Below are 12098 nucleotides of genomic sequence, written 5' to 3'. Positions count from 1 at the left end.
GGCAAGATTTTACGTCGGATGCCCTTCCTGACACAACCCTCTGTATTTATCCGGGCTTGGGACCGGCACAATGAGACCCTGGCTTGGATCCCCTCGTGGCTACATTCACCCCCTCATGGCTACTTTGGCCCCCTCGCTAAAATGCTAATGCTAACTGTAACTTTGGGGGTTTGACTGTTCTTCTGCTTTGATGGTGATGGTAGTTCCAGCCTGTCAGTTGAGGATCTTTCAGACGGTTCTGGATGTTTGTTGGCGTCTTTAAACTTGTAAAAATGTGTTTACATGTTGTGTATTTTTAATTTGGTTTTTGTTATTCTTTTGTTCTTCAAGTGCTGAGGTTTGTCCTAAACACACAATACATGATATACTTTAAATGTCGACTCACGTCATCCAAGTGAATGGTTCTTTGGTTTCCTAGCTTGAAGTTCTAGTGTGAGAAGGGAATCAAACAAGTGTGTGCTGTTGTCTTGGTACAGCACACCCCTGTAAAACCAAATCATTCCTGCAATGCATTCAAATAATATGTGCATTCATTACTCCATAGACATCTGTGGAAAATCCTGTAATCCCTTCCATGTCTGCGAAAATGAAGGAAACTGAAACAATGAGGACGGGTTCCTGTTGAGAAGTTAGGAAGGGAAAAACAGTAAAAACTCTCACCAAACGTCACAGAAGCAACAATCACTTAGATTTGTATGTAATTCATGTGGTTTGTTAGGGACAGTTCTGTGAATCATACAGGTGTTTGCTGGGACATTGCTTAAAGCAGGATCTATTATATTTGTTTACAGTCTGGTATTAAAGTCTTTTGTGTCAACAGAGATTGTTTTAGTCGCCTTTTAGTCCCCTTTCTGTACCTGATTTTGGAATGCTGACTGGACTGAACTTGGCTAAATAGGAAAGACAAGAACGTCCCCATTAAGGATGATAAAGATGGTAGACGCGTCATCAGTGGAGGCGTCCCAACACCTGTCTGCTTCTGCTTCAGACATTCCTTTGTCTCCTCTGTGAACCATCAGAATTCCTCAGTGAGAGTCAAATAACTCTGTAATTAGTGACTTTGATGATTCTTGGAGTGATGCAGATGCTCGCAGAACCACAAAGATGTGCACATAATGAGTCTTGGTACTTAAAATTCACTTTCTCTCAGCCTGCAGGAAGCAGACACTTTATCATTGGTAGCAACTGTGTCATTACTGTATGGCCTGCAGGGCTTTTTCTCGCAGGTCTCTAACTCTTAATGACAGGCTGTTTATCATTGTTGTGTGAACTGTCACAGGGGGAGAGAGGCATTCCTGGATTACCTGGGGACGTTGTAAGTACCACAAATACAGCCAACATCTGACCTTGTTCTGCACAGAGCTCGCTGTTCTGCAGCCAGAACCATGGGGCACTCTCATGCTGGTGTTGAAATAGATTTAGTCGGATACATTTTTCCATTGTCATTTTAAATAGATGCTAAACACACACGTGTACTGCTGTCCTGTATGTTTGTTTTATTAAACACATACCTTATTCTGTTTTTCAGGTACAGAAAGAAGGCCTAAGAGGAGAAAAGGTGAGGACATTCAGCCGTTAAACAGCTTATCATTTAGAATAAACTGATTTAAACGGCAACTTACCTTTACTGAAACGTCTGTTGTCACAGAGTACAAAAACAGTAAAAAAGATTTTAGAGTGAGTAAAACATCAAACAACAGTAATAAACAGGCTAAAAATAAACCATAACCTATAATTAACATCTAAAAGAAGCTGCATGACACACACAACATGCATACACGCACACTAATGCACTGCATTTCAAATCTCCCTAGAATTACTTTTGTAATATACATATACAGCATAATGATATATATAATATCTATGTTAAACATACTGTGTTTATGAAAATAAAATAAAAATGTATTATTACAGTAACTGTCAAAATACACGCAAAGTAAAAATGATTTAATGTTGTAAAAGTGTACACGGAATATGCTCATTGTTTAAATTATTAACAAAAACTAAATTAAAAATAAAACCAGACATAAAATACAAACAGAAAATCTTTTTTTTACATTACAGTAGTACATTCTATGTGAGGTTTTTATGTATTTTATGTCACATGTTTTATTGCTACTGTTTCATTCAGTTTCAGCCAACTGTTATAAATGATAATTACAGTTACCACATAAATATGAATAACTGGTCAAGTCTTTGGTTTGTTGGTCAGAGAGTGTAGATAACACAAACACTGTACATGTAAAATCAGGATTTTTTTTAGTTATTTTCCATTGAACATTTTCATGTTTCACTCACTTAGCATCCATGTTTTACTGGTTTCAGGGAGATGCTGGACCTCCGGGCCCTCCAGGAGCTGTGGGTCCCCCCGGACCTGCTGTAAGAGCCCCGATTTAAGACTTCCTGAATGAAGCTGTTTGCCGCACGCCACCGTTAAAAACCGTTTTGATGCAACATGAAGCAGAGCTTCACTGTGTGAAGTCTAACTGACGGGTCCTTCTTCAGGGTCCTCCTGGTCCACAAGGTCTTCCCGGGGAGCATGGAGATCCTGGTCAGAGGGTAAGACGGCAGAACGTGAACCCGCTTCTCCCTCACAGCACAGCAGCAACCAGAAAGGACGTCTGTGTTTATTTTTCAGCCTATGAAAGTGAACAGCATTGGCGGTCGGGGGGGGGGTTCTCTCATGCTTTGATTTTCAGTTTTAATCAACATCTTCTGTTTTACTCATATGAAAAGCAGCTTCAGAAAATAAAGTGTACAGCCCGGCAAGATCTGGCCTGGATCTGGATCTAGTCTGGATCCAATCTGGGTCTGGATCTGATCTGGATCAGGTCTGGATCTGATCTGGATCTGATCTGGATCTGATCTGGATCTGATCTGGATCTGATCTGGATCTGATCTAGGTCTGGACCTGATCTGGATCTGGATCTGATCTGGGTCTGGTCTCCAGCCTTTCACATTATCTGCATGTAGAACTGCTTTATTGAAACTGATTTCTGGTCCTGGCATGCATTAAATCTTAGCTTTATTTTCAGGCAGTTTGGATTAAAATAATTCCTCGAACCTCTTAGTGTGATGATCATCATGGCCTCTGTAACCGGCTGAGCAGATCCAAATCTCTAGAACTGAATATTGACTCATTGTTCAAACGTCATGAGAGGTCAACTTCAGATTATCCAGGTCAAGCTGGCAGACAAGCAACACGGCAGGAAGATGAGCGAGAACCAACGTTTTGAGTCTTCTGACCTGCAGCCCTGAGCCCAGAACCTCATGGTTTCATGAGTAAGATGAGACTCAAACGGAAGAGAATGTTGTGAAAACATCATCACATAAAGGAAGATGAAGTCGTGCTCTGACACTTAATAATTTTAGCCTTCAGAGAAGTTTGTGCAGAACTAAACCCTCATCGCTGACATTATTGCCACAAACAGCATTTATCAGATCACAGCTGGTCGATTAGGAGTCAGGACAGCTGCTCTCAGTGCCAGTTGGAGTTGGAGGAGCAGCAGCTGGGAGCGTTCTGTGAGGAGCTCGCTGTCCCTCCATCAGCCCTGTGCAGCTGGAACAAACACGGGGCTTCTTCAAAAGTCTGATGGCCTACCTCGCCTCCTCCGACGGGAGCACTTAACTTCTCATTAGCAGCGTGTTGGAACCAAACTGTGCAGCTGCTCGGCTGGGCAGCAGTCAGGCTCTGGCAAACACTGAAGGACTTTGATGTGCAGCTTTTCCCAAAACCAAAAGGAAGGAATCGTGGTGTTTGAACATAAACGGAGCAGTCAGAGGTTTGTCTGTGATAAGATGTTCAAGTCAAACTGAAGGGGGCTGTTTTCCCGCTCTGCTGCTGCTTTCACTGTACAAGTGAAGGAGAGAGTTTGTTCATCCACTTCCTGCTGCTGCAGCTCAGAGCCCCCTCCCAGTTTTTTTGCCCCACCTCCTTTCTGCGGAGCTGCAGAAGCTCTTATGGCAGCTCCTCCTGCCCCCCCAGGGATGGCTCCACATTTACTCCGTCCTCAGACCCCTGGTATATTTGAGTTTCTGGGAGTTGCAGGTTTTTGGCTCCCATGCCCTAAAGCAGGGGTATTCAAATCCAGTCCTCGAGGGCCAGCTTCCTGTAGGTTTTCCAGAAATCCTGCCTTATCTGCTGCTAATTTCCAGGATCAGGTATGTTTAGCCAATAAGGAGCTTCAATGGAAGGTTGGTTGGAAAACATGTAGGACACCGGCCCTCGAGGCCTGGATTTGAATACCCCTGCACTAAAGCATGTGGTTTTGGGTGTTTCTGAAGAATGGACATCATAATGAAGCGCTCACATACACACCCATTCACTGTTGGGATGTTCATTTTTCTCTTTGTTCAGTCTCTGCTCAGTGTTTCAGCTTTTTTCACTCATTCCTTCCGTTTTCAGGAGAGGAATACAACTAAAAAAATAATTTACATTTGGAAAGCACAAAAACAATGGAGTTGACCCAGCTACATCTGTGGAGCTACACCTGTTAGAGTAAAGCATTCAAATCCAGTGAATACAAAATCTGTCAGACTGTTGACTGTTTTTGTTACACGATATTTCCTGTTCCTGGTTCCAGATGCTGCTTTGGCCTCATAGAAAGATGCCCCTCAAGGTCAACAGAAGTCTAAGAAATTTAGATTTTTGCTTTAGGGCAGGCTCTAACATTTCCTCAGCTCCATCCACTGTTTTAGCATCAACAGTTTCACTTTCCAAAAGCTGTAATCAAGCAAACAAAGGAAATCCCATCCTAACAGGTTCTGCTTGAGGAAAACCTGTTCGGGATCAGGTCTGCAGCATGAGTCACGATGAATAAGTACTGGTTATTTTGCTCTGGTTTTAACAATTTTAGCACCTACTGAGTATCCTGTTTCTTTTTTAAATGAATTAATTTATTCTTGTAATTGTGTAAATGTCCAAGTTTTAGTTACCAGCACTTTCTTTATTTATTATTTATTACTTTAATATTAAGTTTTTTTTTTTACCATGGGTTGATTTGAAGCATGAATGTTGCACTGACCAGGAGACACTTTTTATTTTCATTGTACCTGAGACAATGACAAATAAAGATATCTATCTATCTATCTACTGGTCATTAACACCGAACACTTTCCAGGGCAAGAAAGGTGAAAGTGGACTGCCAGGAGTAGACGGGCTACCTGGACCTCAGGTGAGAATCTATTTTATGACATCAATTTGAGGTGAAAGGTGAATAATAATTGAACAAAGAAAAATATTGTTGTGTTTTCATAATTTTTTTATCGCAAATTACTGGTATTTTTTTAAATAAGGTGCAGAAGAATGAACATGCTTTCAGTGTGAATCCAAACAAAGAATCCTTTAGGAGAAATGTTCATTTATTTATTCATCAATCACCTAAAAAGAGAAGAGAGATTTCTTAAGTGGCTTCTTTGCAGCTTATACCTCATTAATAAATGTGAAAGTAGGTTTTACTCAACTGAGAATGTCCTCTTTGTTACCTGGGGGACTTTTAGATTAATTACTGATAATTGTTTCTAATTATAACTTTGATCAGTAATCTGTGTTTTAAGCATTCTCTCAGTCTCATCTGCTGTTGTGTTTTGTGTTTAATTCATTGTTATCACCTTAAAAATGAATCAGACTTGATTAAGCCACCAGGTTGTGTCAGTGAAAATGCCTCCAGTCCAGTGTGAGGATGAGACAGGGCTCCAAAAGGTGTCAAAGGCTGCCCTCTAGTGGAAATCAGCACGCTGAAATGTCTCTGAGGAAACACTAGAGCGGGAATCTTAAGGCATCTCGTGATTCGATTACGATTCCGGAGATAACGATTCGATTATGAAACGATTATCAAAGCAGCTTTCATATCTGAGTTTGGAGGACATGAGATTTTAGCTGTCATGTCAATACTATCCTGTCAGCACTCACAGCTGCTGCCACGACTTCACCTCTCCTCTCAGTATCGAGCAGGGGAGGGCTAACTTTCTGAACTGTGGGCCACAAAGGGTTCTAAAATTTGATGATGTGTGGAATGATTTGGTGACGTGTTTCAGAAGAGAAAGAAATAACATGGAATTTCAACACAGACATGGCAATTTTGATTAATAGATTTTAAAACAGAACATTTTGGAGTCTTTATTTCAAAACTGTGACTTTTTTTCTCTTTTTAGTGCCAACTGCACCACTGAGATAAAATTCCTCTGAAAAAATTACAAACTTAAAGAAATGCTGCGTTGATGTGCCGTTAAAATGATCAGAATAATGCCTGTCTGACTCAGAAATGACACATAACCTTCAGAAAAACAGCAAATATTAAAAAACACATGAATACAGAATAACTTTCGGAACCTAGGGAGAAGTCAATGTTTCTATATTGCAACATCTGGGGAGACATCTGAAACGCAGGTAAAATAAAACTAAATTAGGATTGTCAACATAATTTATTCTGGTTTGGCGGGCCTGATTAAATAGTTTTAACGGGCCTCTGGATAGAACAATACGATGGGATTTTGCAAACTTGTTGCAGTTCCTACAAATTACATTTTGGTCTGACAGAACTTACACACCACACTTTTATCTGAAGCTTATGGTTGTCAACACTGAAGTCTGGCCAGTCCTACGACACAATCTGCAAGCTCAGCCAAGTTTGTGTTCTCTTCAAAAAATGTCAGAAGGAAAAACGCTCCGTGTTTAGTTCGGCTTGTTACTTTTACTTTGATTTATTTACCGATTATTTAAAACTCAAAAATTGATTTAGAATCATTTATGGATTGTAACCTATGCATCTATTATACTATTTTAAAGGATGTTTCTCAATATTGTTTTGCTTTTTTCTTAAAATATTGTTTTCTTGTTTTCCATATTAGTTTTATTTGACTGATTTATTACAGTCTAAAAGGATTACTTTGAAAAAATAAGAAGTGATTTATTTAGGTTTTCAAACATTTTATCTTGACAGAACACAATGAAATCACATCAACTAGTAATAAATTCCCCAAAATAAAAATGCATCAAATCATTTTTATCCAAAAGGTCCATTTTACTCAAAAAAAGGTTATAACTGGGCATTCTACTTTTGAATATTTCTCTATTACTATGTTTTCAGAAGGATTAACTGCATTATTGAGAAAGATTTGCTTCTTGTTTGCTCCATTTCTGATTTGGAATAAGTCAAAGTGCTTTGAGATTTAAGCATTTCACTTCAACAGTCACAATGTGAGATGCAGAAAATGGTTGAATATTTTTTCTCCTTAAATTATGAATCAAACATAAGGCTAATACTGAGATATTCAAATCTTCTGCTTCCATCTGTGACTTTTTGCCAGACTGGAGACACATCACTGCCTCTACAGGCAAACATTGGATCTACATCTCTCACAGAGTCAGTGCAGGGCAGCAGGAAGACTATGATTCATGTTTGTTTATTGAGCTCAGTTGAAATGACTGTGTGGTTTGTGTCAATTGCATGTGGGGGCGACTGGAGAACATTTGATTTCTGTTACTGACGCTCTACTGGAACAACCAAATGGGATCACATTTATGAGAAGAAGTGCTGAAGTTTTCCCATAATTTTCCCTTCAAAGGGTCCAGAGGGGCCGCCGGGGCCACAGGGAGTCCAAGGCCCACCGGGACCGTCTGTGAGTGCTGCCGTGAGAGCGATCTGATCAAATCCTCGGTTTACTGCTGTTTAAGTCCTTTGTCTTCTCCAAAGGGTCTTCCTGGAGAGCTGGGATTTTCAGGAAAACCAGGAGAACCGGGAAAAGCCGTGAGTGCTGGTTCCAGTTCCAAATGAGAGCCTGAAAAGGATCTTTCAGTGAAAAATGGTGGACAATTAAATCCAGATATTCTGTTTTCTTGTGATCCTTGAAGGGCCTTCCTGGTAAAGATGGTTTGGACGGTCTGCCTGGAAACGACGGGGCCCCGGTCAGTTCAGCTCTCAGGCTCTGATTGATCACTTTGGGTCTCCTTGTTAGTTAGTGATTATTGACCATAACTGTTTGTAGAAAAGCCCTCCTCCAGATTGTCTTTAGATAGACGCTGATCAGTGGTTGAAGGATCTGGAGGGGCGTGTTTGGGTGGTGAAGATTTCTTGATGGTTGCTTGTGTCTCTGAAGGGGCTGCGGGGAGAGCGGGGGGCAGATGGCTTCCCTGGCAAACCTGGACCAAAGGTACCACCTCCCTTAGGTCCTGCAGTTGTGCATAGTGTTTCTGGGGTGTTTAAAGACGTTTGTCTCCTTCTCAGGGGGATGAGGGGCCTCCAGGGCCCAGAGGTCCTCCAGGGGAGAGAGTGAGTTTCCTGCCATCTGCCTGATCTCCTGGTTTCTGTCCTGGAATTCCAAACACATTTTATGATGTTGACAGGGGGAAGCCGGGACCCCTGGACGACCTGGAGGTGAAGGTGCGAGGGGAGACCGGGGCACTCCGGTAGGTTCCACTTTTTAATATCTGTCACAGGAGGTGAATTACTCAAACTGAATTCTCTGAATTGGACCCCTACAGTGCCCTCAGGTAATTTCTTCTGACTGGAAGTTGTTTTGGCCTCTGTTCACAGGGAGATAGGGGTCTGCAGGGACCCATTGGGCCCAAAGGGGATAAAGGTGACCAGGTAAACAAGCAATGAAGGGCTTATTGAAGGACCTCCTCTTGCACCCAGAGCTGCAGTGAAGAACTGACTCAGGGAAAATGTTCTCTTCTCACCTCAGGGTGACGTGGGACCGAGGGGGCCGCCTGGGATCCCAGGAAACGTAAGCTGTCTTCATTTTTTCCACGATTGTGCATCCCAATCGCTCTTTTCTCATCACCACTCGCTGTCCGGCTCCACAGGTGGCGAACGTCATCCCAGAGCCGGGGGAACCTGTAAGTACCTCCTCCCTGTAGCATGATGGAACCCTGCGCCTCCTCCTCGTTTGACTCCTTTGTCCGATTTTTAGGGAAAACCCGGAGAAAAAGGGGAGAAGGGGGACCAGGGAAAGCCAGGAGAGCCGGTAAGGGTTTGGTCACTATTTTCACATTTACTTTGCTGGATTTCAGGTTTTGCTGCTGTTTGCTGCTCTGATGTTCCTCACAGAAAACTGATGAGTTTTCTGTGCAATTTTGACGTTTATGCACCAAATAATTTGTAACTTTTTTTTAAACCAATGACTTTTTTGAGAATAGATTTTTTAAATTATGAAATCAATTCATTCTAAAGGGTCAAAGAGGATTACCTGGAGAACAAGGCTTTAGAGGAGCTCCTGGAGCCATGGTAGGAAACTCCTCACACCATCTCTGCTCCATGGAAACGTTTTCTCTCAGATTAGGATGTGTCTGATTGGCCGCTGTCTTTCCAGGGTCCAAAGGGGGAGGCTGGCTCACCAGGGGAACCCGGCCGTGTTGGAGACCCTGTAAGATGTTGATGAGATCTTTGCAAAAATGCAAAGAGCTGCAAAAACTGGAACTATTTCTGTCTTCCTGGTAGGGACCACCTGGTGTGGCTGGGACTCAGGGGGCACGGGGACTTCCAGGGAATGTGGTAGGTCCTTCCCAAACCCTCTAGATTTTAAAAACTCTTGTAAGTCAGTCTGGGATGTTCAGTCCACTGCCGGTTTTTTAGGGCATCCCAGGGATCATTGGGCCGCCCGGCCCGGCTGGCCAAAGAGGAGACAAGGTCAGTTGCTTCTGTTTTTAAAGCATTCAGACTGTCATAAGAACGTTTTAGCTTATCAGTGTGGAGTTAAAACTGTACTGAGGCACGCTGGTGTTCTTACATGCTGACATTTTCTTTCGTTTCCCAGCTCAACGTTTTCAATTTCTGTTAGTTTTTCTCTTTTTTTGTAAATTTCAAGTTCTAAAATGCATCTTAAACATAGAATTGAGGCTGTTCAGAGTAAAAGAGCATCTCTTAGAACATGCTGGTTTCTGAAAACATCCTCATAGTTTTTTCTCTGATTGAAACTTTAGGGGGAACCAGGTAAACCAGGACAATCCGGCCCTCAGGGACCCCCTGGTGAACCAGGCATCATTGGACCCCCAGGACCAACAGGGAAGGGAAAAGACGGTCTAAATGTGAGATATATTTTTCTGTTTACATCTCTTTAAAATGTTCAAATGTCCAGTTACAGGTTACACAATGTTAGTGCATTTCACCACAGTTTCACCTTTAATGCAGACTCTTCCTGAGTCTGACTTTTAACCAAAAACATAAAACAAAATTCACTCGTTTCTGAAAGCTTAGAAGAACACAAAATCATTTGAAAATCCTGAATGTATCCCTATGTATTCCTTTAGTTAAATTCCCTTCACACTTGTTGGCTCTATGTGGCCCATATCATAATATTTCTGCCTCTGTGCTACAGTGTTGGGAGCATCTGAACCCCTTTCATAATCTAAACTTCTATTCTTGTTTTTTCATGCAAAAAAATCATCAGCCTTTAATAAAATAGTAATACATCTCACATAAAACCTGTTAAATAGGAAACTATTTTAGATGCACAACACAAAATTAACTTGGAATAAAATATGAAGTATATTTAACTCCTATTTTGGAATTAAGATGTTTTTGAACAATTTTTTTAATCAAATTCACCAAAAAATGCACTATCCCTTTTTTATATGAGATATAGATAGGATCAATGATGATACGTTTGATACGTGATTTGGTAAATTTTTGTTCGCAATAAGATGCAGAAATACTGATGTGATTCTTCAAGAAAAAACAACCTTATTTACCCACTGTTACAAATTTGATCCACACATTTTTACGTGGTGTAACTGGATTATATAGAACAGGGGTCATCAACCTTTTTGAAACTGCGGGCTACTTCATGGGTACTAAATCATACGAAGGGCTACCAGTTTGAAATAATACATTTGCTTAGTTTGCCTTTAGTTCTACATCATTAATAATGAATAATGGTACTTCTCTATGTAAAGACACTGATTTCTTAGCATCAATAATGACAACAAGCTAGGAAACAGATATCAATATTCAGAACATTATTAATCTCAACAGATCTTGTCACATTTTGAGGTAATGACCAAATGAAATGTTTTTAACAAAATTATAACTTATTAATTAATTATTATTAATTAATAATAATAATTATTAATTATTATTAATTAATAATAACTATTATTATAACTATTATTAGTAGATCCACGCTCCTCGAATGCTTTAATTCAGTCTCATGCACCTGTCCCTTTATTTTCCTTAAACCTCTGAACAGGTTGATTGACAGATCCCACAGCTGACAAGAATCTGCACATGATGCGTTCACTGAGCTCTGGACATAAGCGAACAGCCACTCAGCCCAACTCAGTGCGCTAAAAACTTTGTCAATTTTATACAGTCTGCAGCAAAACAAATCAGTTTTTCAGAGAAAACATCAACACTATTTAATCACTCGATTATATACGGTGCCGGTGTTCTATGTTTTCTGAATAAACAGCTTCGTTTTACTGCCGATATCCGGGGCTCAGTGAAAGCACCATGCAGAAACACTCAGCTGCTCTGGGTTCTGTTTCCATTACACATGAAACTTGAACCAAATATAGGAATTTTTTTTTAAAAAACAGTGTCGCAATGATACGGTTTCATAATAATGCGATAAAACACAAACCAACTCACGCGATAAGTCATTATAAACACGGCAATGTGTGTTTTTTTATTTGATTGTCTAAAAAGGAGCATTTGGGTGACGTCACACCAGTGTGGTGCATGCGTGCCGCGCTGGCTCGCGCAGCAAGTCCACTGACAGTCTCAGATGCAAGTGAGAAGTCTGTTCAGTGGTATATAAAAGAATGTCCAGAACAAGTATTCAGGCTGCCAGCTGCAGAAGTGCGGCTACAGATGAAGCGATGAGGAAATCTTGGTTATTGATTTTACAGAGGAGATGCACGATCAGCTGTGAGGCTGTGGGATCTCTCATGGCGCCCTAGTGCTGTACTCAGACAGACACTTCAGAAGCCATTTAATTAGAAAAATGTCAATTTCCATTACAGCTCTGCAAAAAATGTCCATATCTATTTTAATGCGCCCCAAAACAGCTCCTCTAAGCGCAAAAACTTTTTTTCAAAAAATGCAAGGTTTTTTTTGTTTTTTTTTTGTAATCTGTGTTTCCATTAAAGATAACTACTA

At 40.8% G+C, this 12098-nt stretch overlaps 1 protein-coding gene across 1 annotated transcript in view; it reads left to right on the top strand.

Annotated features, from left to right (window-relative positions):
* Positions 1-12098, top strand: part of col22a1 (collagen, type XXII, alpha 1) — a gene marked incomplete in the record, with an annotated part of 79101 nt that overhangs the window by 39437 nt on the left and 27566 nt on the right. The window contains 20 exon segments of the mRNA XM_036214284.1: positions 1280-1315; positions 1529-1558; positions 2326-2379; positions 2506-2559; positions 5121-5174; positions 7567-7620; positions 7695-7748; positions 7853-7906; positions 8098-8151; positions 8226-8270; positions 8345-8407; positions 8535-8588; positions 8686-8727; positions 8807-8839; positions 8914-8967; positions 9174-9227; positions 9313-9366; positions 9441-9494; positions 9576-9629; positions 9923-10027. Coding sequence (XP_036070177.1) covers positions 1280-1315; positions 1529-1558; positions 2326-2379; positions 2506-2559; positions 5121-5174; positions 7567-7620; positions 7695-7748; positions 7853-7906; positions 8098-8151; positions 8226-8270; positions 8345-8407; positions 8535-8588; positions 8686-8727; positions 8807-8839; positions 8914-8967; positions 9174-9227; positions 9313-9366; positions 9441-9494; positions 9576-9629; positions 9923-10027 — 1056 coding nt within the window.

The sequence above is a fragment of the Oryzias melastigma genome, linkage group LG11 (assembly GCF_002922805.2).
Source record: "Oryzias melastigma strain HK-1 linkage group LG11, ASM292280v2, whole genome shotgun sequence".
NCBI classification, from domain to species: domain Eukaryota; kingdom Metazoa; phylum Chordata; class Actinopteri; order Beloniformes; family Adrianichthyidae; genus Oryzias; species Oryzias melastigma.
The sequence above is the reverse complement of the archived record's forward strand: the minus strand, read 5'-3'. Positions and strand labels throughout refer to the sequence as shown.